At 39.3% G+C, this 27,109-nt stretch overlaps 1 protein-coding gene across 3 annotated transcripts in view; it reads left to right on the top strand.

Annotated features, from left to right (window-relative positions):
• The window catches only part of ELMOD2 (ELMO domain containing 2), a 34,482-nt gene extending 16,605 nt beyond the window's left edge, over positions 1–17,877 (top strand). For 2 of the 3 annotated variants that reach the window (XM_062199581.1, XM_062199579.1), the window contains exons 5-9: positions 446–575; positions 3,659–3,792; positions 12,905–12,973; positions 13,707–13,840; positions 14,052–17,877. In XM_062199581.1, the coding sequence (XP_062055565.1) occupies positions 446–575; positions 3,659–3,792; positions 12,905–12,973; positions 13,707–13,840; positions 14,052–14,197 (613 nt within the window). In that variant the 3' untranslated portion in view covers positions 14,198–17,877. The remainder of the gene's footprint in view (positions 1–445; positions 576–3,658; positions 3,793–12,904; positions 12,974–13,706; positions 13,841–14,051) is intronic. The other variant, XM_062199578.1, reaches the window with a different exon arrangement.
• Positions 17,878–27,109: the final 9,232 nt, after the last annotated feature.

The raw sequence follows: 27,109 nt of genomic DNA, 5'->3' as shown, positions 1-27,109 counted from the left end.
TTCAGAACATGTATTTCCAGGAACTTTTTGAATATTCATCATTCATGGACTTCAAAATTGTTTGTGTTGAAGTAAACTTATCTTTTCATGGACTTTTGGAAGTACCCTCACATAATTTGAGAAATTTGGATCTGTTGGTGACAGCTGGCACTAATGATTTGAGAATGTACAGAACTGCCTAGAGAAAACATGAAACGAACAAACTCTTACACTAGCAAAGGTTCCTGTCCTACTATGTATGACCCCTTTCTAGGTCCTGTTTTTCCATCTCCTGTGTAATATGTGGTGTAACATTTTGTGTTTATTGAGGCTGTTGGTGCTCCTTGTATTAAACTGAAAACCAGGAAATGACTTCTAAATAGGCATATGAATCATAAGCTATAGAAGGCCTTACTTCATTGTGGTAACAATGTGTGGTTTTTAAAATAATTGTATATCATTTCAGTTTTAAAATATGCATGAAGACGTGCTTACTTCAGATCACTGGTTATAAACAACTCTATTTGGATGTAGAAAGTGTGAGGAAAAGGCCATATGATTCAGATAATGCACAGCATGAAAAGCTACTCCTAAAGGTAAATTTTGTTTTCTTTATTTGGAGTTGTTGAGCACTAGAAAAGACTTGAACTGAATGAGATCTGTGTGTAACTTCCAGGTGCTTGTGTAACTACCCAGCTTCTTAAGCCTTTTATAGAATGTTGTTATGTTGGCCGGCGCCGCGGCTCACTAGGCTAATCCTCCGCCTTGTGGCGCCGGCACACCGGGTTCTAGTCCCGGTCGGGGCACCGATCCTGTCCCGGTTGCCCCTCTTCCAGGCCAGCTCTCTGCTGTGGCCAGGGAGTGCAGTGGAGGATGGCCCAAGTCCTTGGGCCCTGCACCCCATGGGAGACCAGGATAAGCACCTGGCTCCTGCCATCGGATCAGCGCGGTGCGCCGGCCGCAGCGCGCTACCGCGGCGGCCATTGGAGGGTGAACCAACTTCAAAAGGAAGACCTTTCTTCTCTCTGTCTCTCTCTCACTGTTCACTCTGCCTGTCAAAAAAAAAAAAAAAAAAAAAAGAATGTTGTTATGTTGGATTTCATTGATGTGCAAAGGTGATAATCAACAGTTTTATATTTTTCTGGTGTCATTAAAGTATATTCCAATAAGTTGTAATATTTTAAAATCTGAAATAAGTTATAAATTTATAAAAGGGGTTTTTATTGAACCAAAATGTATGGGCACATAAGCTTCAGATTTTTGCCCTGGTTTTTGTATGAATTACTCATATAAATTGGACATTTTTGGGGATGCTTTAAAATTATAAATATGGAGGTACCTTTTCAGAGTATTATGTTGATCGCTTCTCAGCCTTTTGGCTAAGATCAAGTGCAGAGTATAATGTTGAATCTTTTGTGACTTACTGAATGTCATTTGTCAAATAATGCCACAGATGTAAGCATTATGAAAAAGAAGTGTACATTTTTAATTTCTTATTTCTGAAATATAAATACATAAAGGACAATGAGGTGCTTAATTCAGGAGGATTAGACCCAGAGTAAGCTTCACTGATCACTTAGGGTAGGTCTTTGTTTTAGAGAATTGATGAATAGATGAGAATTCATAGAATAGATGAGAATTGTAAGGCCCAGGAGAGATGAAGTGATTCTCTGTAGGTCCAGGGATGGAAGCCTGGAAGAGAGCTGAGTCGCTGCCCATCCTCTGCACCTATTCTAGTTTTATTTTAAAATGGTTAAAGCACCTGGAGTTAACAGTTTGTTAAAACTAAAGGTACTGTGGAAAGGAACACTGGTAGTTATCTGAGTAACAGTAAGTGACTCAGGTTTAAAACAGCATAACTTTTTCTAAGTACAAAATAGGTATTTTATTACCTGTAAAATGAAAATAAAGCTTGAATTTGTAAAATGAAATTAATAAAACAGCAGTTTTGTGTATTGAATTTTTATATATGAAATGTTTAAAATATTGTTTGTTAAAACATTTTTAAAAAGATAGTGTGGCACTCACCAAGGATTCACTGCTGTTTCTGTCCTCATCTTTGTCATTTTTCCCTTCAGACTTTTTCAGCACAAGTCCTTCCCTTTTGAAGGGGTAAGATACAAGTGCTAGCCTTCTAGTCAAGGGGATTTCTACCTTCGTGAGAGCCCATGGCTGGCAGTGAGTTACCCACCCACTGCCATGTTCAGCCCTCTCCCTGGGTAAGGAGGCTGTTGCTGTAAGTGCTCCAAGGAGCACCTTCGCTCAGGTCAGCCAGTGGTTAGTACTTAGAGTCCAGGGTTCCACCTTACCCTCATGCAATCAGAATCTCCAAGGGTGCAGGGCAGAAATTTGATTAAAAAATCAAAGTTTGAGGACAGTGGCTTTGTGCTATAGCTCTTACCACATCGCTGAGGCCTTATCATTGGCAAACAAACTCTCCTGAGTTCATTGGGAAATGCTAATATGAGCAAATCACTGTGTTGGTAATAAAAGTTCGGCCCAGATTTAGCTTCAGAGCCAGAGACCTGACCCTGTTAAAGCAAGGTTACAAGTTTTCACATTTTATTTTTGATAACAAGATACTCCTTTGTTTAGGAGTCTTTTACTCAACAATGCCTCAATTGGTAGTGAAATGGGAAAAAATGCAAGTATTTCTATTTTGCAAACTTTCACCAGCTTTTTTTAACTTCTATAAGTCTTTTTGTCTGATGGCTTGTGTTTATTGAATTTAAAAAATGACTGTTTTCTTTCTTTTACATTGATTAGTTTGTTGGTATCTAATATTTTATATTCTTAAATCCTTACTCTTAAAGATTATTTAAAACCAAGTTATTTTTTCTTTTAAAACAAAACTTGTGAAATACTGATCATATAGTTTGGAATATTAGCAGCATCATTTCATCGTCATCCCTTTTTTTTCTTCATGTTTTCCTTCTGATCAGGAGTTAATCACCTACCATATGATAGAGCCAATTTATATAGAATTCTGAATCAAGGCCCTAGTGCATAAAATGGTTTTTTCTCAAGCAGGCAGCTGCTGGGTATGGTATCTGTGTATGAACTAGTAAATAAAGGCGTCTAATTGTTTTAGATTTCTGTGTATTATTTGTAACCTTTTAAAAAGAGCTGTTCTTTATATCAATCTTTTAAATTGGGATACATGTGCTTTCTTTTTTAGGGTAGTAGAAAAGATTTTTTTTTTTTTTAAGATTTATTTATTTACTTGAAAGTCAGAGTTACACAGAAAGAGGAGAGCCAGAGAGAAAGGGGTCTTCCATCCACTGATTAACTCCCCAAATGGCCGCAATGGCCAGAGTTGCACCGACCCAAAGCCAGGAGCCAGGAGCTTCTTCTGGGTCTCCCACGTCGGTGCAGGGGCCTAAGGACTTGGACCATCTTCTACTGCTTTCCCAGGCCATAACAGAGAACTGGATCAGAAGAGGAGCTGCCAGGACTAGAACCGGTGCCCATATGGGTGCAGGCAGCAGCTTTACCCGCTACACCACAGCGCCAGCCCCAAAAGATTTCTAAATGTAATCTCTGTTGAACCTATGATTTGTCTACAAAAGTTGTTTAACCGAAGGCATTCAGTTAGTAGCTGTATGAGTGATGGTCAGGAAAATGTCTTGGTTAATAAGAACGTGACTATTAGTTGTAATATGGAAGTATGTTTTTACAGCTTTGGAATCTGCTGATGCCCACAAAAAAGTTGAAGGCTAGAATCTCCAAACAGTGGGCTGACATTGGTTTCCAGGGTGATGATCCCAAAACAGACTTCAGAGGTATGGGCATCCTCGGATTAATCAATCTTGTGTAAGTGCAAATACTTTTTTCCCCTTTTCTTCTCTAAGTAAAATTACATGGATCTTTAATCTAGTTAAATTCTATAAGAATTGATCTAGCCATTTTATACTCTATCTGAAGTATAATAGCTATAGTTCTAGAAATGTTTGCTAATCTACTGGCAACAATATAAAGACACTGGAAATAGACTCTGTGTGTGTGTGTGTGATTTCTTTACTTACCTTTTCTCTTCCTGATCTCTCTTCTGATACTTCCCAAATAATTATATATACTCTTTTCTTTCTGTTTGTATCCCCTTGCTTTACCTCTGTGGACTCTGATTCCGTTTTGTGAAGAGTAACAGATAAGACGATCAAGTCTCTGCATACCCGTTCTTAACCACATGAGTCATTTGATCCAAATCCCTGACTTTACAGTGTCTATCTGGACTCTCCTTTTTCTTCACTACTTTAATAGTCTTCTTTAATATTTTAAAACTTGTATGAAATCCCAAAACACAAAAAACAATTGATAGCCAAAACTCTTCTAGAAAATAAACTGGAAGATTAATTTCCTCTTGTAAAGATCTACAAATGTATGTTCTAGTATTTGGATCTGTGCATGAATTGTCACTTATAGAGAACAAAATGTCTCAAGTGGGAAATGTAACTCTTATTAAAGTTTTGGTGATTCTTACTATGAAAAATCCTGAAACTGAACTCCAGTTAGGTAACATTGAGGAAAACATATGTAGATCACGGTGGCAAAGGTTATTGGGGAAATAGAAGACATGATAATAGGATTTCAATATCCGTAATTTTTTTCTAATTATAACAGTATTTAATTTTCTGTTATATCTGAATTTTATATATATAAACTTTGCATATAATTTTATATTTAGAGATAAATACTCAATGGCCTTCAAAATATTAGCAAACAAATGATTTCTCAGTGTCTTCCAGAAGAGAAATTAATCTAAAGTTTATATAATTTAATACAATCTAATCCTAGACTGTGGTGAGGGGTTCTGATAGACTTTTTTAATGTATTGATTTAGAAGGTAGAATTACAGACAGAAAAAGGGAAAGACAGATAGATCTTCCATCCACTGGTTCACTCCCCAGATGGCTGCAACAGCTGGAGCTGAGCCAATTTGAAGCCAGGAGCCAACGCTTCTTCTGGTTCTCCCATTTGGACGTAGGGGCCCAAGCACTTGGGCCATCTTCTACTGCTTTCTCAGGCCATAGCAGAGAGCTGAATCAGAAGAGGAGTAGCCAGGACTTGAACTAGCGCCCATATGAAACTCTGGTGCCGCAGGCAGAGGTTTAGCCCACTGCACCACAGTGCCAACCCCTGATAGACCTTTAAATGACATAGTATTTTCTCTCTATTTAGAACCAGAATCCGTGTTTTTGTTTTTGTTTTGTTTTTTATTTTTATTTATTTATTTTTTTTTTAACTTTTATTTAATGAATATAAATTTCCAGTGTACAGCTTATGGATTACAATGGCTTCCCCCCCCAATAACTTCCCTCCCACCCGCAACCCTCCCCCCTCCCGCTCCCTCTCCCCTTCCATTTGCATCAAGATTCATTTTCAATTCTCTTTATATACAGAAGATCAATTTAGTATAAAGATTTCAACAGTTTGCACCCACATAGAAACACAAAGTGAAACATACTGTTTGAGTACTAGTTATAGCATTAAATCACAATGTACAGCACATTAAGGACAGAGATCCCACATGAGGAGCAAGTGCACAGTGGCTCCTGTTGTTGACCCAACAAATTGACACTCTAGTTTATGGCGCCAGTAACCATCCTAGGCTGAGTTGCCAAGGCTATGGAAGCCTTCCAAGTTTGCCGACTCTGATCATATTTAGACAAGGTCATAAAAGACAGAATGAGGATAGTAACCAATGATCCTAAGAGTGGCATTTACCAGGTTTGAACAATTATACAGCATTAAGTGGGGAAGAGGACCATCAGTACACACATGTTGGGAGTAGAGCCATTGGTGGTAGAGTAGAGGTTATGATTACAAAGGAATGAGGCCCAAGTGCACTAGACAGGGCCTAGAACAAAGGACAGAGTCATTATTAGAGGAGCTAAGAAAGGTGCTGTCTAAGCTACAATTAAGTTTTCTGATTGAGAGGCAAATAGAACCTGATAGAAGGGGCTTGATAATAATCTGGTGGGCTTTAGGCCTTGTAAATTCAGAGGCCCAGACCTATCTATCTCTTCACATGGGGTATATCCTAAGGGAGGTGTGAACCTCCTAGGGGAAGGCACTCTGTTGACTTTCATTACTTGGCTGGCCTGGGAGGAGAGCTGGCCAGGTAAAGGCAGGTGGCATCTCTAACAAGAAATTTACAGTTCTGCCTGCAATGTTGCTGACCCTACTTGACCATCCCCTCAGCTGCAGTGGTCACTTTGGAAGTTGGGCTGAGTGAAGGGCTTTTCAGCTTAGAGCCAATAAGATCTGTGGCTCTGACCTGGGCATCCTTCGACTCCAGGGCAGGTCCATTTCCAGTGATCCAACTCTTGGCAGAGCTGCCAGGGCTCTTCACAAGCTGACTTCTGCTGAAGCCCAGGCTTACCACTTTGAAAGCCACTGCAGTGGACTGGCCTGTTGGGTCTCCTTGAGGGCAGATCACTGTACAGATCAGCCATTAATAGGCCTACCACCCATTGCTTCTGATGCCGAGCTTTCTTTTCCTCCTGGTTTGTGTTAAAGCAGACCAGAGGATGCAAGTCAGGGGAGTGCCCGTTTCCCATCTCTAATCTTCGGTGGCCTGAACTACAAGTCTATAGTCACAGGCATGTTCTGTAGTAGTTTTTCTAAGGTAGACAATGCCCATGAGGAAAATTATATTCTCACTTTAAAACTTTCTTTCCCTTTGGTCTGAAAGGGAGGTTTTTTCTACTTACTGTATACTTCGCTGATGGCGAAGTGAATCTAGCTATGAGATTATTATTTGAGTTCTTATTTTGGCTATGTTATTGCAGAAAAATGTTAGCCATCTCTTTTATAAGGTCTAAAGATTAAATTGTGCATCCTACAGATTCCTTCATAATAGAATTAGTTTCCTACCTTGAAGAGAATAGAGAAATGAAAGAACAAGTTGGGCTTAGAATAGAGAAATGAGGGAGCAAGTCCTAGATCGCTTGCTGACAATAGCAATATCACATGAATACTTAGCAAACCGTTTCAACCATTAGATAACAACTTAAGAAAACATTTACCAGGTCCAATGCCTTCTATAAATTTTAAGAATCATGTATTTGAAAACACCTCTTAAATATCTAACATGGTGTAGTTTGTTTAGCCAGTAAACTTAAGCACAACCATCTAAAATGTTTTTAGTTTCTTTCTACCAACAAGTCTAAAACATATGATACACAGATTCAGGTCCCACAAATTAAAATGTATCTTTGATTGATTTTAGCAGCTTAAATTTATGGACAATCTTATCTATAAGCCATTTAAAATAAAACTCTTAATAAAATTTCCCCATGTGGACATACAATATGTACACACATATAATATAGCATAATAGACCAATACATCAATTTTAATAATAGCTTTTAAAATCTTTAACTCTTTTTGTAGATTGCCAATTGATTTGAATTGCTTTTTGTTTTTAGTAACCTCAGTTAACCATACTTTCTCTCAGTTGGTACTGTTAATACATTATTGGCTTCATCTGTTTACAGAGCCATCCCAAAGTACTGAATACAATAAAAGTGGCTGGAAAAAGTCCATAGGAACCTATAGGAGGACAGCTAAACACAGAACCAACAACGCTTTAGTTTTATGAGCAGCAGATATTCAAATTTTTGATAAAAGCACATATTTAAATAACCCATAGCTCTTAATAAAAATTCAGCTGTTTTTGAACAATTAGAATTTGACAGACATCAAGAGAACATATTAGATTACTTTAACACATTGCTTTAACAGAGCATCAGAGTTTAATTCTATGTCAAAGAGAAATTGAGCTTCCTGTGATCTTTTGCTGTGAGGTTTCCTTCCTTTACCTTCTTTCATATTGGTGACCATGTTTCTGTGTTTCTGTGTGTAACACATCTTTAAGCATCTTTTGCAGGGCAGGATGAGTGGCAACAAATTCTTTCAGTTTCTGTTTGCTGTGAAAAGTCTTAATTTCACCTTCATTCACAAATGAGAGCTTTGCAGGATATAGTATTCTGGGCTGGCAGTTTTTCTCTCTTAGTACCTGGGCTATGTCTCGCCATTCCCTTCTAGCTTGTAGGGTTTCTGATGAGAAGTCTGCTGTGAGTCTAATTGGAGATCCTCTAAGAGTGATCCGACGTTTCTCTCTTGCACCTTTTAGGATCTTTTCTTTATGTTTCACTGTGGTGAGTTTGATTACAACATGTCGTGGTGAGGATCTCTTTTGGTCATGTTTATTAGGGGTTCTATAAGCTTCCTGTACTAAGATGCCTCTGTCCTTCTCCAAACCTGGGAAATTTTCTGCTAGTATCTCACTAAAAAGGCCTTCTAATCCTTTCTCCCTCTCCATGCCTTCAGGAACTCCTAGAACCCGAATGTTGGGTTTTTTAATAGTATCCTGTAAATTCCTGACAATATTTTTTAGATTTCTAATTTCTTCTTCTTTTCTTTGGTTTGCCTGTTTCCTTTCCTGTTCTCTGTCTTCTAAGTCTGATATTCTCTCTTCTGCTTTGCCCATTCTGTTTTTAAGGCTCTCTAATGTGTTTGTCATTTGATCTATTGAACTCTTCATTTCATTATGATTTCTAGTCACTATCAGAGTTTCTTGTTCCACTAGTTGTTTCATTTCATTTTGATTCCTCCTTAATATTTCACTTTCACGAGAGAGATTTTCTATCTTGTCCATGAAGGATTTCTGTAGTTCAAGAATTTGTTTTTGAGAACTTCTTAATGTTCTTATCAATTTTTTGAGATCTGCTTCTTGCATTTCTTCGATCTCATCATCTTCATAATCTTGAATTGGGGTGTCTTTTTCATTTGGGGGCGTCATAGTTTCTTCCTTGTTCTTGTTAGCTTGGTTTTTGCGTTTGTTGTTTGGCATGTTGGAGATATTTAGTTTCTTCACTGTGGTGTTTTTTCTTGTTACACTATGGCTCTATATTAAGTGGACTGTCTGCTTTCAGTGGAGCCTTAGAGGCTTGAGATGAGTGTGGCCTGAGAGCTGTGTTTGGTTCCTCAGGGTTGAGGGTGTGTCAAGGATGACACTCCCAGGTTAGGTGTGGTAAATCTCTCTTTCTTTTTTTGATTTAAAAGGGAAGTAATTCCGCACAGCTGAACGTAATTGGAGGTAGTTAGCAGGCAAATGATATACCCACAGGAGCCAGAGATCGGAAGCTCTTTCCCAAGGACCACACAGGGAATCTCTGCTGCCCTCAGTGTGGGCTCCAATTCTCCTGCAGTCTCCCACTGGGTTGCCAAGTTAGATGCTAATCTCCTGTTATTTCACCCCTCCCCACAGAGTCAGGTTTTTCTGCTAGGCTCAGGGCTGGTGCAGACCTGAGGTCGCCCTGCCTATGACGTATGTCCAAAATGGCGCCTGCTCTGTCTTGCTCGCCTGTGAGAGGTGAGCGGAGAGAGAGAAACTTGTGTCCGAATCAGTCACTTTTTTTATTTTTTTTTTCTCTCTCTTCTAGTTAGCCTGGTGAACTTTTCCCCACGGAGTTTCAAGCCTCGTTCCCTCTAGCCTCCTCTTTCCGCTTGCCTGCTGGTATCTCGGGCTATGGAGGTTCGGCTCACCTCGCGTTCCAGCGCTGGTGCGTTGAGTCTGCCGCTGGTGTCCCGAACTTGGGCTCCCACGCTCTCCACACAGGTCCACTGTGAATCACTAGTTCCGGAAGAGTTTCCTCTGCTGTTTCATCCCCTACTCTTCCTTGACACTGCAGTATCTCCACTTATATTAAACTTTCTCTCCCCCCGGACTAAGTGTGCTTCCTGCCTATTCCGCCATCTTGCCGCCTCCCCTCAGAATCCGTGTTTTTGAAAAATGATATAACTCACATGTTAATAATTACTTGAACTAGAAATAGCAAAAAACAAAATTAGCTCTGATTCCTCTATATTGATGTTTGTTGTCCTGTATATGGAGCTGTGACACTTCAGGATTAAAATGTACAAAGAACAGGCAAGCTGTTAAAATATACTGTCTAATGTATGTTTCCTAGTCTTCATCATACAATCTCTTGATACCTTCCTGCGTTGAGAGGTAGCTGTTAGTTTGATAAATAACAAGGCTATAGATAAATGAATGCTGAAGCAGATGCAGAAGAAGGGAGGGTTGTTGTACAGAAAATGAATTCAAAGGAGACTGAAGAAATCTGAATAGATGAGAAAACAGAAACAGCGATGTAGAAGAATACACAAGTTAAGGCTAAAAATCAGGTAGGGAGGATAATAGTACAGATTATTGCAAAGATTTCTTTATTGCCTAGATATTTCGTTTTCACCATTAGTTTCTGTTTAAGGTAGGAGTTAACTAAGTAAGTTTAGCAAGGAAATGAAGAATTTCTCTGTAGTGTAGGTGGAAGTTTTTTTCAAATTTTCTTTTTTTTCTTTCTTTCTTTTTTTTTTTTTTTTTTTTTTGACAGGCAGAGTTAGAGAGAGAGAGAGAAAGGTCTTCCTTCCATTGGTTTACACCCCAAATGGCCGCCACGGCCGGTGCGCTGCGCCGATAGGAGCCAGGTGCCTCTCCCTGGTCTCCCATGTGGGTGCAGGGCCCAAGCACTTGGGCCATCCTCCACTGCCCTCCCGGGCCACAGCAGAGAGCTGGACTGGAAGAGAAGCAACCAGGACAGAATCCGGCGCCCTGACCGGGACTAGAACCCGGGTTACCAGTGCCTCAGGTGGAGGGTTAGCCTAGTGAGTCACGGTGCCGGCCTTTCAAATTTTCTTGATTGATTTTGATTTACTTGAAAGGTATAGAGATAGACAGTGGATCTTTAACTGCTGGTTCACTTCCCAAATGACTGCAACTGCCAGACCTGGGTCAGGCCAAAGCCAGGAGCTAGGAACCCAATCTGGGTCTATCACATGGGTGGCAGTGACCCACATACTTGAGCTATCATTACTGCCTTGCAGGATGCTCATTAGCAGGAAGCTGGAATTGGAAACAGAGCCTGGACTCTAATCCAAACACTGATGTGGGATGTGGGCATCCCACATGGCTTCTTAACTGGTTGCTACAGTAAACAGCCACCCCCAGATGTAATATTTTTTAAAAGATTTATTATTCATTTACAAGGCAGAGTTACAGAGAGGCAGCAGCAGAGAGAGTCTTCCATCCACTAGTTGACTCCCCAAATGGCCACAACAGCCACATCTGGGCTGTTCTGAAGCCAGAAGCTGGAGCTTCTTCAGGGTCTCCTACGTGAGTGCAGGGGCCCAAGGGCTTGGGCCATCTTCTACTGCTTTCTTAGGCCATAGCAGAGAGCTGGATCAGAAGTGGAGCAGCTGGGATGTGAACTTGTACCCATATGGGGTGCCAGCACTATAGACTGTGGCTTTACTGGCTAAGCCACAACACCACCTCCCAGATTTAATATTTTAAGAGCAATCCTTGAGGTCTGTGTTGTGGTATACCAAGTAAAGCTATATGTAACACTGCCATCCCATATGAGGGCCTGTTTGTGTCCCAGCTGCTCCACTTTCGGTCAGCTTCCTGCTAATGGCCTGGGAAAGCAGCGGAAGATGGCCAGAGTGCTTGGGTCCCTGCACCCATGTGGGAGACCCTGGTGAAGCTCCTGACTTGGGCTTGGTTCAGCCTTGGCCATTGTGGCCACTTGGGGAGTGAACCAGTGGATGATAGATCTCTTATCTCTCCCTCTCTCTCTGTAACTCTGATTTTTGAATAAATAACGTAAATCTGTTTTTAAAAAGTAGCTTGACTATTAAAATGCTGATGTGTTAATGAATTGCATTCATGTATGGACATTAAATATAGTCTACTAAGGGCATTTTAGAGTCAATCCAGGTATAAAATAGAAGAATTATGGTACTTTGGAAAATATTATGCTAAGCAGGATTTTTTATTCTTTTTGGATTTACACATCCCAGGATCTGAACAAAGCTCTATAAATTTCTCCACAGAAATGTTTGTGCAAAATTGAAGGTGGTTCTTGGGTCCTGCTTCATTCACAAATGATCCTTCATTTATGGACTTCTAAGTTAACAGCCCCTGGTTTAATGAGTTGAAAAATTGAACCAACAATGAATGAAAGTATTTAGTATATAGAAGAAAAACTACAGAGGAAAATTTTAAAGTTTCTTTCATTTATGAAAACTTCAATTATTGTGTCCTCAAATTTAAATGAACTATGAAAATCTCTGTGTGTGTGTGTGTGTAAAAGAGAACTTACCAGTATACTATGAAATTATCCAGAGATTGAAGAGCATAGGTCCTTATCTTTCTTTAAGAACTCATGGAGGAGGGCGGGAATGGGGAGGGAAGAACCACTGTATTCCTAAAAGTTGTACATGGAATATAAAATTTGTATTAATTAAATAAAAACCTTCTAAAAAATAAAAAGAACTCATGGAGGTCGCATTAATATATGTCTAAAGGATATATGAGCCTACAAATAGATAGCTTTATATATTTCTCTTTTAGCTTGCATTTTATGGCTAGCATTTTATGTATACCATTGATCAAGGCAGTTTTTTTTTTAAGTGAAAAGTTAGGTTGTTGACTTTCTTCTGATTGTAGTAGAAATAGTACTAAACAATTTACACTTAAATTAATAGCAGAATAGATAAACCAAGATGAAAAGAAGAGTGATAGAACAAGTACAGATTGGCTGTTTTATAGGAATAGAACGAGCAAATAAAAAGACCTTTATAGAGTTTTTTATTAAGTATTTAGGAAGTCTATTTTTAGATGATTTATTTGTTAAAATATGTTACAATCTTGCCTGGGGCCCTTCTGTACCAGGAAGACCTGTTAGCTTGGTGTTAAATTTTGATTCAGAAACATTTATGATTTACTGAAGTAATTTGAGATGGAGATGATTACGGCAATATTAAGACTATCATTTTGACAGTAGCTTTAAATTGCTTCTGGGTATCTTAAATTTGGATGATATATGTTCATCTAATTATCTATCTTAAACTTTTTTAGATATTTCAGTGAAAATTACACCAGTGAAGCTCATCAGATTCTTTCCCGTTCAAATCATCCAAAATTAGGGTAAGCTGAATATATGAAAGAAACTGATGTCTTACATTCTGCATGATTAGATAAATTTGAAGGTTTTTCTTAAAATGAGATTGCTATAATTAGAGCTTTATAAAGGACAATATATGATACAGTATTTTAAAGGAAGAATGTGATCATAGATTATAAACCAGTTTTGAATGTATTTCAGTGTTTTTATTATAGCATATAAGGTGGAGATAAAGGCCTTTATAAAAGTTTTTGAGGAATAAAATTGAAAATTGGACTGGAGAATAATTTTGAAATAAGAAAGTAGAAGAAAATTAAAAATTTTAATATCAAATGCAAATTAAGGTCATGTTTTTAGTATTATTATATTCTGATGATATCTAATCTTTGAAAAACTATAGCAGTATTAGATCATAAAACAAATACTCTGGTAATGGGGAAAAAACATCAGATTATCCAGTGTATTTTAGAAGTTATTGAGATTTAGTGTATGTGGTTCTTTAAGAATTTTTATTTTAGATATTATGTGAACAGAACTTTATTTCTTAGTTAATTTCCAGCAAATTAATGGCCTTTTGAAAACAAAATATTTGGATCCATTCTGATTCATTTTTCTTACTATGTAAAAAATATGAGATTGTCATAAATTTAATAACTTAGAAATGAAAGTCACTTTTAACTGATTCCTTACATAATCTTAAATTTATTTTTTGAGCTATTTGGCTAGCTGGTATAACTGGTAATGTTTCTGACATAGGTATTCTTATGCAATAGTTGGAATCAACCTTACTGAGATGGCTTATAGCTTACTGAAGAGTGAAGCTTTGAAGTTTCATCTCTATAACTTTGTTCCTGGGGTACCCACGATGGAGCACTTTCATCAGTTTTATTGTGAGTATGAAAATGAAAATCAGCTCTGAGAGAATTTTTAGACCATTAGGGAGATATATGTTTTAATCTAATCTATTAATTATTTATCACTTTGTTAAGATCTTTGAAAAGCAGGAAAATAATGGAATATGGGTCCCCAAGAGTGTATTATACATCAGCTTTTAAATTTGCCAATTAAAAAAATTAATGTTTTGTTTTTCTTTAACTGCAGGCTATCTTGTCTATGAATTTGACAAGTTTTGGTTTGAGGAAGAACCAGAAAGCATTATGTATTTCAACCTGTATAGAGAGAAGTTTCATGAAAGGATTAAAGGACTCTTAATGGATTGTAATGTAGCACTTACTTTAAAAATGTAAATCATCCATAGTATCTTCTATTTCTACCACATTTTGCACACTCTAACAGAATTTATATGTTGTAATAGAAATTATCTGATCAGCTACACTCTTATATATAATTTCCTACAAAATACTTCAGAAATTCTATTTAAGAAAGCTAGTGGACAATCAGTGTATGTTTACAATTGTTTATACACTGTTCTCCAAAGGTACCTTATCTTTCCAAAGATCCCTTCTGTAGAATCATACGAACTACAGTTTGGAGCTTGGGACCTAGCCCGTTGGTATAAAAGTGTAAATCAGGTATTTATATTAAATTGGTTGATTAAAACATGTACAAATCAGTTTTTGTTTTTATATGTTGTGACTATCAAGTTAGTATTGTTTTTGAGGCTCTAAGAATTTTTGTCTTTAATTTGGAAATGACTGTTTTAATTTTTTTGTCTTATTTTTAGTTCTACATTTATTAACAGCAAGAGTAGTTCCTTATGATTTTCTTTGCATCTCCATTATTTGTCCTAATGTTGTTCCATTAGTAGCAATAAGAACATAAATATGTCAGAGTATGAAGAATCATGGCTTCCTTTTTGGTTTCTCTGATTATTGAGTATAACAGAGAATAAGCAATGACAGTATTGGTGACTAGGTTTTTTTGTTATTTTTTTTAAATAACACACTCTAAAATATCACAGTCTTATTTTAAGGCTTAAAGCCATTTTCTCATCTTCAGTATTTGCTTTTTTTCAATTGTAGAAAAGAACCTTAGTGCTTGGGGGAGGGGCTTTTTTATGAGTCTCCTCTACCTGTGTGTTTATGAAAAGAGATGAATTTGCCCCAGAAAAATCTCAATTGTATTCAAAAGACAGTTTCAATAAAGCTGTCTTTGAAACTTAAACAACTAAGTTTAAAGCTCTTTAATAATCTCAGTTGACATCATCAGTTTATTTGACTTACTGTTACTCTTGCTTCTGTTTGCTCAGACTGCATGGTGTTTTGAGATGATGAAGTGGACTTGGTTAACAATCTGTGCAACACTAAGTAACTTGAAGACAGTGACTGTGCATTTTTTGTAGCTTTATTCTCCTAAAATCTCAGGAGGGCAGCAAATGCTGCCAAGGTGATACAGTGATGAAATTGTCCCAAGAGCGATTTCTTCTTGGTGTGTTTTAGACATTTATGCTCATAGCAAAACTAAGAGAGTTTAAGGCCGGGAAAGTTCAGCTGATTACTGAAGTCCTCATTAAATCCTACAGCAACCAACCAGTTAAAGACAAAAATTCAGTCTAAAGCATGATATTTAGCACATTCTTTTCATGAGGTATATACCAAGTGTTTCTTAAGGACTGGCTTGTATGTGATACAGCAGGACCTGAGACTTTTCAAGCATTTGCTCATGTTTGTTGACAAGCCTCTCCCTTTAGACTTGTCAAAGAGAAGAGTGGTACGAAATATCCAACTGGAAACTAACAGATGCAGGGCAAATTATTTTCGCAATAAGATAAAATTAAATAAAGTAGTGTTTTAGCATTTTTCAATATTACAGAAATTTAAAAATTGGTTTCTGGTAGGAGACTTCTCAACCTTAGGATTATCGTCATTTTAGTTTTTAAAAATGTTTCATGTTTTATCATCCAGCTAGGGTGTTAATGCTGTATAGCAAAATCTTGGCAAGAATCAAGTGTTAACCATTAACGTTCATTATATTTAGGTGTTAACTAGTATGTAGAAAGCAATTCTGTTTGTGTTTTCACTTTTGTGCTAAAATACTTATGTTTGTATTTTGATCTTTCGACTGCTGGGATCTTGAACTTTTGTCAGTATACTTAGTAAAAAAAATGCTTGAAGTATGAAAAGGGAAAATTTTAGATAATTTTTTCCCTTTCTAGGGAGAAAAAAATTAATGATATTAAGAAAATGTCATTACAAAGTTTGCTCAATGATGTGTTCCTTAAATCCACCTCTGTAGTTTGTAGATGTTGTTGCTTTCACATAAAATAATCAGTAACCATTTCAGATAGTTTTATAGGAAACTGATGTAAAAACCACCAACAAATGCTGAGGTTTCATAGTTCAGAAGCCAAGTTAAATGTCACCAACTGTAAACTAGAACGTAACAGGAGCCTTCTGACTTACGTATAATGGTGACATATATTAAAAGGAAAATATGGTAATTATGTCTGCTTTCTTATTTTCCTTTACTTTGAACTATGTGTATGTTAGAATTTTTTGTAGTCTTAAAATCCATATTTAGAAGCTTGTTTCTATAATAATAAAATGCCAAAGTAGTGTTAGAATGTTATGGCATTGAAGTAGGAGGAAAAATGTTAGTTTTAGGTTCAAAAAGGTGAATCAACGTTGAAATGAATTTTGTGTGTGCCAGTGACAAGAGTAGTCTAAAAATATAGCAGTTAGGGCTTAAATATGTTCTGAAAGACAATCTTTAAAGAGATGGGAGAAATTGGGGTATTGATGAATTTGGACCAACTGGACTTTGTTCATAATTATATATGGTAGCATAGCTTGATACTAAAATCAGTGTCTTACTGGCACCATTGGCAGTTTAGAAAGCAGACCATTTCCTTAAAAATTCCCATTTTGATTTTTGTTCTATTTTCAGAGCTACTTGGGTTTGTATGTATTTTTCTGTGTGGAAATATATGTACTCTTCATTCTAATTCCAGTGTTCATAATTGTTCATGCCCTATTTCTCCCCTTTGAGAACAGTTTGTGAAATAGAACTTCATCGAAGACCTGCCGGCGGGAAACACATTTTAGGAGTGTGAAAAGTGGGTGCTCAGTGCTAGAACAGAGAAAAGTTACAGGGTCCTGTGGCACAACAGACAGGAGGTTTGGCTTGGTGGGCCAGGGTGTTTATTGTCATTCTTGAAATAATAATGAGGGACCAGCTATGTTCTCAAGACAGGTATTCTACCCTGCTTCTCTGTGAACAAGTGTGGGGAGGTTAAATTTCCACTGTTACATTTATGAGCCTCTCTGCACAAGAAATGTTTTAAATAAAGCTTAATGAGATTGTCAAAACCTGAGAGAAACCATGATGTAAGTTTCTTCTAAAATATTTTCTCTGTCTTCAGCTGTTGATGAGAAAAAATTTAAATGTAATGCAGGTGAAACCTAAATCTAAGTACTCTCTTAACTACTGTAGGATGATTCGGTGTTTCTGTTAACGTATTCAAAAAACTGGAAGCAGAATTCCCTGGGGAAAAACTGTTGGAAACTTTAAAAATATGATTTTTGTCTATGGATAAAGCAATTAACTTCTTCAGTAAAAGCAATAGTGTGAAATGTGATGTCATTTTGTTTGGAATGTTAGGTGAGCAAATAAACATGTCGAAATTTCTGGCAGCCTTTCTGTTGATACTTCTGCTTTCTTTTATTATCCTACCTGTCCCTTAAGGCATCTGTGTTCATAAAACAGTATTTTTTTTTCCTTATTTAATGTGCTAATCATGTTGCTGTAAGTAAGTTGAATATACAGCATTTTTAAAATTTTTGTGTTCTGTTCCACTGCCAATTACCTGTTTAAGATAATGAGAGTTAATTGGTTATAAGGCTAAAAATTGGTGAGTTATGAAATAACCTACAGCTTCCACCCTGCTCATGTTTACATAGTATAGAAATAATTCATGCTATGCTGTACTCTCTTTTTTATTAACTTCATAGTATATCTTGGATATATTTTCATATTTGTACATGGCTTTCTTATTCTGTTTTTTTTTGCAGCTGCATAGAGTCTAGTATATACATATGTGTGTCTCATTTTGAAATAAAAATACTATATATACTACTATTGATAGCTTTAAATGCATATATTAAAAAATGGGGGGGCTGGCGCTGTGACTTAATAGGCTAATCTTCCGCCTTGCGGCGCCGGCACACCGGGTTCTAGTCCCAGTTGGGGCGCCGGATTCTATCCCGGTTGCCCCTCTTCCAGGCCAGCTCTCTGCTATGGCCTGGGAAGGCAGTGGAGGATGGCCCAAGTCCTTGGGCCCTGCACCCGCATGGGAGACGAGGAGAAGCACCTGGCTCCTGGCTTCGGATCAGCGCGATGCGCCAGCCGCAGTGGCCATTGGAGGGTGAACCACCGGAAAAAGGAAGACCTTTCTCTCTCTCTCTCACTATCCACTCTGCCTGTCAAAAAAAGAAAAGAAAAGAAAAGAAAATGGAGCTAAAATTAAAGACAGGGCATCCATCTTGAGGAGTTGGAGGGAGATGAACAAAATGAACCTTAAGGGAATAGAGAAGGAAATATAAAAGATAAGAGCTTAAATGCACAAGACACAAAACAAAAAATAGGATCACCATAACTAAAATGTTGTTTCTTGAAAAGACTAATATTGATAATCTTTTTTTTTTTTTTTTTAATTTTTGACAGGCAGAGTGGACAGTGAGAGAGAGACAGAGAGAAAGGTCTTCCTTTTGCCGTTGGTTCACCCTCCAATGGCCGCCGTGGTAGCGCGCTGCGGCCGGCGCACCGCGCTGTTCCGATGGCAGGAGCCAGGTGCTTCTCCTGGTCTCCCATGGGGTGCAGGGCCCAAGCACTTGGGCCATCCTCCACTGCACTCCCTGGCCACAGCAGAGAGCTGGCCTGGAAGAGGGGCAACTGGGAGAGGATCGGTGCCCCGACCGGGACTAGAACCCGGTGTGCCGGCGCCGCAAGGCGGAGGATTAGCCTAGTGAGCCGCGGCGCCGGCCAATATTGATAATCTTTGGTGAGACTAATCAAGAATAAAGGGTAGGGACAGATGTAGTGCAGCAAGTTAAGCTGTCACAGTGCTGGTTCTCATCAGAGCTGCTCCCCTTCCAAACCAGTTTTGTGCTAATACATCCTGGGACACAGGGAATAACAGCTGAAGTAGGTGGGCCCCTGCCACCCACATAGGAGACCCAGATGAAGTTCCAGGCCCTGGCATAGCCCTCAGTATTACAGACATTTAGGGAATGAACAGCAGAAGAAAAGCTCTCGCTTGCTTGCTTGCTCATGTTCCTCTCCTTTTCAAGTAGATGAAAGTAAACTTTAAAAAAAATAATAATAAAAGAGAAAGCAAATAATACTGTCTGTTAAGTATGCAATGTGGCACATACCATACATCCAACATAAAACTTTTTTTTTAATTTAACACTAAGAATAATTGTCAAACATTTGAAGTTTAGATGAAATTCAAAAATTTCTGGACTATGGCTTACCAAGGAGTGGGCTTTTGGTATAATGGTTAAGATACCACTTTGGATGCCCACATCCCATATCAAAGTCCTTGGGTTTGAGTCTTGCTCATCACTAATTCCAGCTTCCTATTTTTTTTTTTTTTTTTTTTTGACAGAAGAGTGGACAGAGAGAGAGAGAGATAGAAAGGTCTTCCTTTTCCCGTTGATTCACCCTCCAATGGCCGCTGTGGCCGGCGCACCGCGCTGATCCGAAGTCAGGAGCCAGGTGCTTCTCCTGGTCTCCCATGTGGGTGCAAGGGCCCAAGAACTGGGGCCATCCTCCACTGCACTCCCGGGCCACAGCAGAGAGCTGGACAGGAAGAGGAGGACTGGGACAGAATCTGGTGTGCCGTTGCTGCCGCAGGTGGAGGATTAGCCTATTGAGTGCCGCCGGGCCCCAGCTTCCTATTGATATGTGCACTTGGGGGTGGCAGGTGAAGGCTCAAATATTTGCATTTCTGCCACCCAAATAGAAGACTCGAGTTTCTGCCTCCTGGCTTCAGCCTGGTCCAACCTCAGCTGTTGTGAGCATTTGGAGAGTCAACTAGTTCAATCTCTCTATCCTTTCTCTCTCTGTCTCCCTGCCTATCAAATAGTGTGTGTGTGTGTGTGTGTGTGTTGTCCCAGAAACACTTTATTTAAGGAATACAAACTTCATGCTTTTCATAAATAAAACTTTAAGAATATACTGATTCTTCCCCCATACCCACCCTCTCAGCCACACTCCTATTTCCCTTCCCCCTCCCTGTCTTATTACCATTCTTATTTTTTCCTAACATCTATTTTCAATTAACTTTATACACATGCGATTAACTCTATAAAAGTAAAGAGTTCAACAAATTGTATGAAAAAAAAAAAGACTGCTCATCAACAGTGGAGACAAGGGCTGTTCAAAGTCATTAATCTTGAAGTGTTAATTTCACTTCTATTGATTACCTTTTAGGTGCTCTATTAGTTACCACATATGAGAGAAACCATATAGTATTTGTCTTTTTGAGACTGGCTTTATTTCACTAAGTTTGATACTTTCTGATTTCATCCATTTTGTTGCAAACAACAGGATTTCATTTTTTAACCACTGTTTAGTATTCCATGGTGTGTATATCCCATAATTTCTTTATCCAGTTCAGTTGATGGGATTTGGGTTGATTATGTATCATAGCTATTGTGAATTGAGCTGCAATAAACATGGGTTAAAGATAACTCCTTCATATGCTGATTTCATTTTCCCTGGATAAATTCCCAAGAGTGGGATGGCTGGGTCATATGGTAGGTGTATAGTCAGATTTCTGAGGTATGTCCATGCTGTCTTCCATAGTGGCTGTGCCAGTTTACATTTCCACCAACAGTGGTTTAGGGTACCTTTTTCCCCACATCCTCACCAGCATTTGTTGTTTGTTGATTTCTTTATGAAAGCCATTCTATGGGCTGGTGTTGTGCTGTAGAGGGTAAAGCCTCCGCCTGCAGTGCCAGCATCCCATATGGGCACCAATTAGAGTCCTGACTACTCCACTTCCAATCCAGCTCTCTGCTATGGCCTGGGAAAGCAGTAGAAGATAGCCCAAGTCCGTGGGCCCCTGAACCCACACGAGAGACCCAGAAGCAGCTCCTGGCTTTGGATCGCCCCAGCTCTGGCTGGCCATTGCAGCCAATTGGGGAGTGAACCAGCGGATGGAAGACCTCTCTCTCTCTCTCTCTGCTTCTCCTCTCTCTGTGTAACTCTGACCTTCAAATAAATAAATAAATCTTTAAAAAAGAAAAAAAAGTCATTCTAACAGGGGTGAGGTGAAACCTTATTGTGCTTTTGATTTGCTTTTATCTGATGGCTAGTGATCCTGAGTTTTTTTCATGTGTCTGTTGGCCATTTGAATTTTCTCTTTTGAAAAAGCCTATTTAAGGCCTTTGCCCATTTCTTGACTGGGTTGTTTGTTTTATTGTTGAGTTTCTTGACCTTTTTATGTATACTGGTTATTAATCTTTTATCAATTGCATAGTTTATAGATAATTTCTCCCTTTCTGTCAATTGCCTCTTCACTTTCCTGAGTGTTTCTTTTGCAATGCAGAAACTTCTCAGTTTGATGTAATTCCATCTGTCAATTTTGGCTTTGATTGCCTGTGCCTCTGGGGTCTTTTACAAGAAGTCTTTGCCCATGCCAATGTCTTGCAGAGTTTCCTCGGTGTTCTCTAATAATTTGATGGTACAGGTCATAGTTTTAGTTCTTTAATCCATCTTGAGTGGATTTTTGTGTAAGGTATAAGGGTCTTGCTTCGTACTTCCACATGTGGAGATCCAGTTTTCCCAGCACCATTTGTTGAAGAGACTGTCCTTGCTCCAGGGATGGATTTTAGGTCCTTTGTCAAAGGTAAGTTGATTGTAGATGCATGAATTGATTTCCGGCTTTTTTGTTCTGTTCCATTGATCTATCCATTTGTTTTTGTACCAGTACGAAGCTGTTTTGGTTATAACTGCCCTGTAGTATGTCTTGAAATATGGTTTTGTGATGCCTCTAGCTATTCGGGGTCTCCTTTGCTTCCATATGAATTTCAGCATTGTTTTTTCTGTATCTGCGAAGAATGTCCTTGGTAATTTGATTGATATCAAACTGAATCTGTAAATTGCTTTCAGTAGTATGGACATTTTGATGATATTGATTCTTCGAATCCATGAATATGGAAGATTTTTTTCATTTTTTTGTGTCTCCTATTTCTTTAATGTTTTGTAATTCTCATCATAAAGATCTTTGACATCCTTGGTTAAATTTATTCCAAGGTATTTGATTTTTTTTGTAGCTATTATGAATGGGATTGATCCTAGAAGTTCTTTCTCAGCCATGGCATTGTCTATGTTTACAAAGGCTATTGATTTTTGTGTGTTGATTTTATAACCTGCCACTTTACCAAACTCCTCTATGAATTCTAGTACTCTCTTAGTGGAGTCTTTTGGATGCCCTTTTTATATAGAATTATGTCATCTGCAAATAGGGATAGTTCGACTTCTTCCTTCCAATTTGTATCCCTTTAATTTCTTTTTCTTGCCTAATGGCTCTGGCTAAAATTTCCAGGACTATATTGAATAGCAGTGATGAGAGTGGGTATCCTTTCTGGTTCCTGATGTCAATGGGAATGCTTCCAACTTTTCCCCATTCAATAGCACCCTGGCCTGGGTTTGTAATAAATTGCTTTGATATGTTGAGGAATGTTCCTTCTATACCCAGTTCGCTTAAAGTTTTCATCATGAAAGTGTGTTGTATTTTATCAAATGCTTTCTCTGCATGTTAAGACAATCACATAGTTTTTGTTCTTCAGTTTGTTAATGTGATGTATCACATTGATTTGTGATTATTAAACCATCCCTGCATACCTGGGATAAATCCCACTTGTTCTGGGTGAGTGATCTTTCTGGTGTGTTGTTGGATTCAATTGGCTAGTATTTTGTTGAGGATTTTTGCATCTTTGTTCATCAGGGATATTAGCCTTTAGTTCTCTTTCTCTGTTTTATCTTTTTCAGGTTTAGGAGTTAGGGTAATACTGGCTTCATTGAAAGAATTTGGGAAGATTCCTTCCCTTTCATTTGATTTGAATAGCCTGAGAATTGGAGTTAGTTTTTCTTAAATGTCTGGTAGAACTGAGTAATGAAGCCATCCGATGCTGGGCTTTTCTTTGTTGGGAGGATCTTTTTTACTGATTCCATTTTCATCTTGGTAATAGTCTGTTTAGGTTTTCTGTCTTCATGGGTCAATTTAGATAGATAGGTTGTATCTGTCCAGGAATCTGGGTGTGGTCAGGGAGCTCTATTCAGTGCTCCAGTGTGAGGGGAGTATCTAAAGTCACACCCAGGTTGGACCTGATAAATTTCCTTTTTTTTTTTTTTTTTTTTCTGTCAGAAGGGAGGTTTGTTCAGCTCTGTTGGCATAGTCTCACGCTCACCTCCTCTCAAAGGAGACCAGGGCCTGGGTGCTAGCCCCAGTGGGTATAATTTTCATCTGTACTGCCACAGGAACCACACAGAGGATCCATGCAGTCCTTGATGTGAGCCCGGGTCCTACAGCAGTGACCCTCATCATGGAATCAGGGAGCCCTGAGCATGTGAAACCACCCACAGTAACTGCCCAAAGTCCCGGCCTCACCCTCTTCCCTCCCACACAGTCACAATGTTTTCACAGTCCCAGCACACAAGGCTCCAACAGTCACATGCTCCCAGCCGCCTGTCAGTTCTCTCAGCCAGACTCAGGCATCTCCTCATGGCTGGTTGCTGGGAGTGCAGACATGAGCTGGTACAGCTGTTGGGTATATCCAAAATGGCGCCCAATGTCCCTCGGCTAGTTACAGGATGCCAGTGCCGGGCAGTTGGGGAGAGAGAAACGTGCCCCCCTTTTTCCCCTCTCAATTAGCAAGTACACTGTCCCCCACAGGTCTCCAAGCTGGACTCCCACCGAGCTCTTCCTGCATCTTTATCACCAGTGGCTTGAGTTGCTGTAGTCTGGTCTCGCCTCACTTGGTGCTGAGGCTTTTGGCTGCTGGAGTGCTGAATTGTGTGCATCCATACCCTCCACGGAGGTCCACAGTGTCCCTCTAATTTGCATGGAGTTTCCTCTACCATTCTCTTCCTAACTCTTCCTTGAGACTGTGCTCTCCACTTTTTTAAACTATCTTCCCCTAGACTAGAGTAGTAAGCTCCCTCCCTATTCCGCCCCTGATATATCTTGATTTTATATACACACACACACACACACATACACATATATATAACATTTACTTATTTATTTGAAATGCAGAGTTACAGAGGGAGAGACAGCAGGAGTGCACAGGAGAGAGATTCCATCCACTATTCTACTCCACAAATAACCACAACAGCCAGGGTGGGCCAGACTGAAGCCAGGAGCTTTATCTGGTTCTTCCATGTGGGTAGAGGAGCCCAAGGACATGGGCCATCTTCTGCTTTCCCAAGCAGCTGGATCAGAACTGGCACCCATATAGATGTGATGCCAATGGTGCAGGTGGCAGCTTTATCTGGTTTGCCACAGTGCTGGCCCCAATAGTATATATGTTTGACTTACAAAGGTTTACAAGAATAAAATAGGGCAAAGTTCCAGAGCCATTAAACTGAATCATCGATTTAAAAACATTTCCACTAAAAACCTTGTATTTTTATATATGTCTTGCACCAGTGAGTTAAATAGCATACTTAAGAATGAAGTACCGCCAGCTTTCACAAACTTCTACATAATGATGGAGCCTGTGCAAGGCTATTGTATTCTTGATTGTGAAAACCCAACAAGGACATGATAAAAAAGAAAAAGTGCATGCTGGTGTCAATTTGGATGCAGCAATCCTAAGAGTATTAGCATACTGAATCCAGAAAATACTAAAATTTAATGTATTAAATAATGTAAAATATTAAGTGATATACATACCAGGTCATTATTATTGTTTTGATATCAATTTTGGCTAAGTTTGATTAATGCCCACAGTAAAACTAATATAATTTGCCACATTAATATTAGAAAATTATGTGATCTTTGATGCAGACAAAACATTTGATAAAAATTCAACATTCATTCAAGAATATTTAACAAATGAGAAATAGTGATTAGTTTTACTAAACATATCTTTATAAGATAGAGCAAACACGGTTAATGGTAAACCATTGAAATTTATCACCACTTCTGTCAATAAGGTATTGCTCAAGTAACAATGCATAACAATAAGTTAATTTTGGTATAAATATTTTTTTTTCATAATACACATTTTCTGTGAACTCTCTGAAGACCTTTGTATTTCAAACCTCTGTTCACATCATGTCCAGTAATGTGGACACTAAGACAAATGTATGGAAAGAAAAGTTAAATTCACAAATGATATAAATGTGTACATGGACAATTCAAAAGCATTGGCATACAAATTTTAAGAGTTTAGCAAAGCTGCTAGAAAAATCAGTATAAAATACATTTTGCATTTCTATATCCCATCAATAGAAAGTGCTAACTTGTAAAAATTTATAATAACACTTAAAAGATACCTAGTACATAGGAATAAATATAACAAGCTGGGGTCAGCACTGTGGCATAGCGGGTAAAGCTACCACCTGCAGTGCCAGCATCCCATGTGGGTGCCAGTTCGAGTTTTGGCTGCTCCACTTCTGAAACCAGTGGAAGATGGCCCAAGCCCTTGGACCCCTGCACCAGTGTGGCAAACCCAGAAGAACCTCCTGGCTCCTGGCTTTGGATCAGCTCTGCTCTGGCAGTTGCGGTCATTTGGGGAGTGAACCAGTGGAATGGAAGACCTCTTTGTCTCTGGCTCACTGTCCCTCTTTCTCTCTCTACCTCTCTCTAACTAGATAAAATAAATCCTTCAAAACACAAACAAAGAATGTGCTAGGGCTGGTGTTGTGGCATAGTGGATAAAACTGCTGCCTGTTTGTTGAGGTGGATTTGTTCTGAGAGGAGGAGTATGGTGGGGGCAAGAGGCGCACAGTCACCACACAGACCCCGGGGTCAGTCAGGTGAAAGCGGGCCAGAGGTGAGCAGCCCGCAGACTCGTTTATTTCAGTTGCTACAGCAGCTTATATAGCCAAGGTAGCCAATCCAGTCAAGGGGCGGTCTATGCCCTAACCAATCACACCCTGTTGCCAGGCAGTTTCCGAAGCCATCCAATCACAGCCTGTTGCCAGTCAGGCTCTGTTGCCATGTGGTTTCTGAAGCCATCCAATCACAGCCTGTTGCCAGTCAGGCTCTGTTGCCATGCGGTTTCCAAAGCCATCCAATCACAGCCTGTTGTCAGGCAGGCTCCGTTGCCCAGTAGATTTCAAAGTCATTCCTGAGTAACTGATGCTTGCCAGTGGCCATCTTGGCATGGCCTTCTCATTCCACCATACCTGTTCATGTCCCAGCTGCTCCACTTCCAATCCAGCTCCCTACTAATGGCCCAGGAAGAGCCACCCCTAAGGGAGACCAGGAAGAAGCTCCTGGCTCCTAGTTTTGACCTGGGTCTGTCCTGGCTGTTGCAGCCACTTGGGGAGTGAACCAGTGAATGGAAGATGTCTGTCTGTCTTTCTCTCTCTCTTTCTCTCTCTCTCTCCCTCTCTCCCTCCCCTCTCTCCCCTCTCTCCCCTCTCTCCCCTCTGTCTCCCCTCTGTCTCTCCCCTCTCTCTGTAAATCTGACTTTCAAATAAATAAATCTTTTTAAAAAGAAAAAAATATGCTACTCTAAGGTTATACTTTATTTTCATTTTCATTCCTTTAAAATGAGATCTGGAAAAAGAATTTGCAGTTCATTTGGGAGGTGATCCCAGGAAACACTGGTAAGGGGGGTGGGGAACCAGGAGATGGAGTTGAAGTCAGCACATTAAGTTTTCTTTTTCTTTCTTTCTTTTTTCTTTTTTTTTTTTTTCTTTTTTTTTTTGACAGGCAGAGTGGATAGTGAGAGAGAGAGACAGAGAGAAAGGTCTTCCTTTTTGCCATTGGTTCACCCTCCAATGGCCGCTGCGGCCGGCGCATCTCGCTGATCCGAAGCCAGGAGCCAGGTGCTTCTCCTGGTCTCCCATGCGGGTGCAGGGCCCAAGCACTTGGGCCATCCTCTACTGCCTTCCCGGGCAATAGCAGAGAGCTGGCCTGGAAGAGGGGCAACCAGGATAGAATCCGGCGCCCCGACCGGGACTAGAACCTGGTGTGCTGGCACCGCAAGGCGGAGGATTAGCCTGTTAAGCCA

This window comes from Lepus europaeus, chromosome 8 (genome assembly GCF_033115175.1).
Source record: "Lepus europaeus isolate LE1 chromosome 8, mLepTim1.pri, whole genome shotgun sequence".
Lineage (NCBI taxonomy): Eukaryota > Metazoa > Chordata > Mammalia > Lagomorpha > Leporidae > Lepus > Lepus europaeus.
The sequence above is the reverse complement of the archived record's forward strand: the minus strand, read 5'-3'. Positions and strand labels throughout refer to the sequence as shown.